This window comes from Mus caroli, chromosome 9 (assembly GCF_900094665.2).
Source record: "Mus caroli chromosome 9, CAROLI_EIJ_v1.1, whole genome shotgun sequence".
Classification (NCBI taxonomy): Eukaryota; Metazoa; Chordata; class Mammalia; order Rodentia; family Muridae; genus Mus; species Mus caroli.
The window spans coordinates 86,072,829-86,074,751 of NC_034578.1; the positions used below are offsets into that span (position 1 = coordinate 86,072,829).

Genomic DNA, 1,923 nt, shown 5'->3' on the forward strand with positions numbered 1-1,923 from the left:
CCATTGGGGGCCGTGTGATCCATCCAATAGCTGACTGTGATCATCCACTTCTGTGTTTGCTAGGCCCCGGAATAACATGCTTTAATTGTGTTCTTTTGACATTTATTTGTATGTGTGCGGATGTAGGTCATAGGAATCCAACTTGGGTCTCAGCCCTTGGTGGCAAGTCCTTTTTACCCACTGAGCCACCTTGTCAACTCTAGTTTTTTGAGACCTTTTTTAATGAATCCCAACTTGGCCTTGAATTCATGTTAATCCTCCTGCCTGAGTATTCCAAATTCTGTAATTACAGGAATCCAGAAACCACTTTTTCTAAAATAATGACAAGTTGGCATTGCAAATCCATTCTTAAAAGAAAAATCTAATCAAAGTGTATTCTAGTGAGAAGTAGCATTCCAAAGACAAACTATGTATGTAGATTATTCATATNACTTTTAAATAGTCTAAAAGTAAGTCACCTAAGAGTCTCTTGGTTATTACCCTTTCAGAATTACAGCACTGTCTTGTTACGCAGTTCACACATGCTAAAGGTGCATCAGGAACACATAATAAACTCCACAATACTCACCACCTAGATGACTCGACTAAGTCTGTACATAAAAGGCTCAGAATAGGGGCTGGAGAGATAGGCTCAGCGGTTAAGAGCATTGACTGCTCTTCCAGAGGTCCTGAGTTTGACTCCCAGCAATCACATGGTGGCTCACAACCATCTGTTGTAATAGGATCCAATGCCCTCTTCTGGTGTGTCTGAAGACAGCTACAGTGTACTCATATATAAATACATCTTTAAAAAAGGATGGGAGGGCTTAGAATAATTTTAAGATACCCCACTGTTCACTCTCGTCTATTCAAAGGGAGCATTCCAACTTGCAAGGATGACTAGAGGCTTTCTAAAAGCTAATGGTCTATCTGGCATCTCACAAAACAAGCTTTTTGCTAACTTATATGAAAAAACAAAACTTTCTGGTGGAATGCTGAAGTTTTGAAGCAAACAACTTTTGAGCAAAATTAGTCTTTTCTCCTGCTGATGGAGCTCCATTCGTGACACCATCAAGGGTATACTTGAAGTAATCTTTTACTTAATGATTCCCGCCTCTGACCTCTATAGCCAAAAGGAAAATTAATAAATAAAAAACATTCCTCAACATGATTTCCTAAAGAAAACTTTAAAACATGCATTTACCTAGAGGTCAGGAGGGGGTGGTGTACTGAGGGAGCTCCTTCAGGAACAGGAAAAAGGGCTACAATATCCTCACGTGTCTTCAAAGATTTTTCAGAGCGCCTGGGCCTCACAGCACTTCTGATACAGACAGCATAGTACAAAGTAATCTCAGTAACTATGTGCAGAATTTGGTTTAAGCTTTATCACGATTCATTTACAAATGGAATATTTTAATGTCTGTGTCAACAAATTCTGGTATGATTTATTTTTTTGAAATTTTAGAAATATCTTAGTATCTTTGATTTTTTAAGTGAATTTAAACTAATGTTAAAAAAATTCCAGTTTACAATTGGGGATTTTGCTGTACCAGGGTATTTAAAAGGTGTCCTACAACAAGGCATAGTGGTGTATACTTTAAATCCCAGCACCCTAGAAGTATAAACAGGTAGACATGAATTCCAGGACAGCCTGGTCTATACACCAAGCTCTAGATCAGCCAAGGGCTACATATTAAGACACTTTCTCTAAGTGAATAAAAGTGTTCTACAAACCTTCGTTTTTCTTTCCTTTTCTTGGGGATATGGTGGGTGAGTACTGCCCAGGGCTCCACACATGCTGGACAAGAACAATCACCACTCAACGTCATCCCCATCCAGGAAGATCTTTGTAAAAAAATTACTATATCCCTGCTCTCCCCAAATCAAAAGATGCTAACTTTTAGCTGCTTTTAAACCTTAAAACTGCTGGGCAGTGGTGGCACA

At 38.9% G+C, this 1,923-nt stretch overlaps 1 protein-coding gene across 1 annotated transcript in view; it reads right to left on the reverse strand.

Moving 5' to 3' along the window:
* The window catches only part of Morf4l1 (mortality factor 4 like 1), a 22,731-nt gene that overhangs the window by 10,273 nt on the left and 10,535 nt on the right, over positions 1–1,923 (reverse strand). The window contains exon 4 of the mRNA XM_021173220.1: positions 1,184–1,300. Coding sequence (XP_021028879.1) covers positions 1,184–1,300 — 117 coding nt within the window. The remainder of the gene's footprint in view (positions 1–1,183; positions 1,301–1,923) is intronic.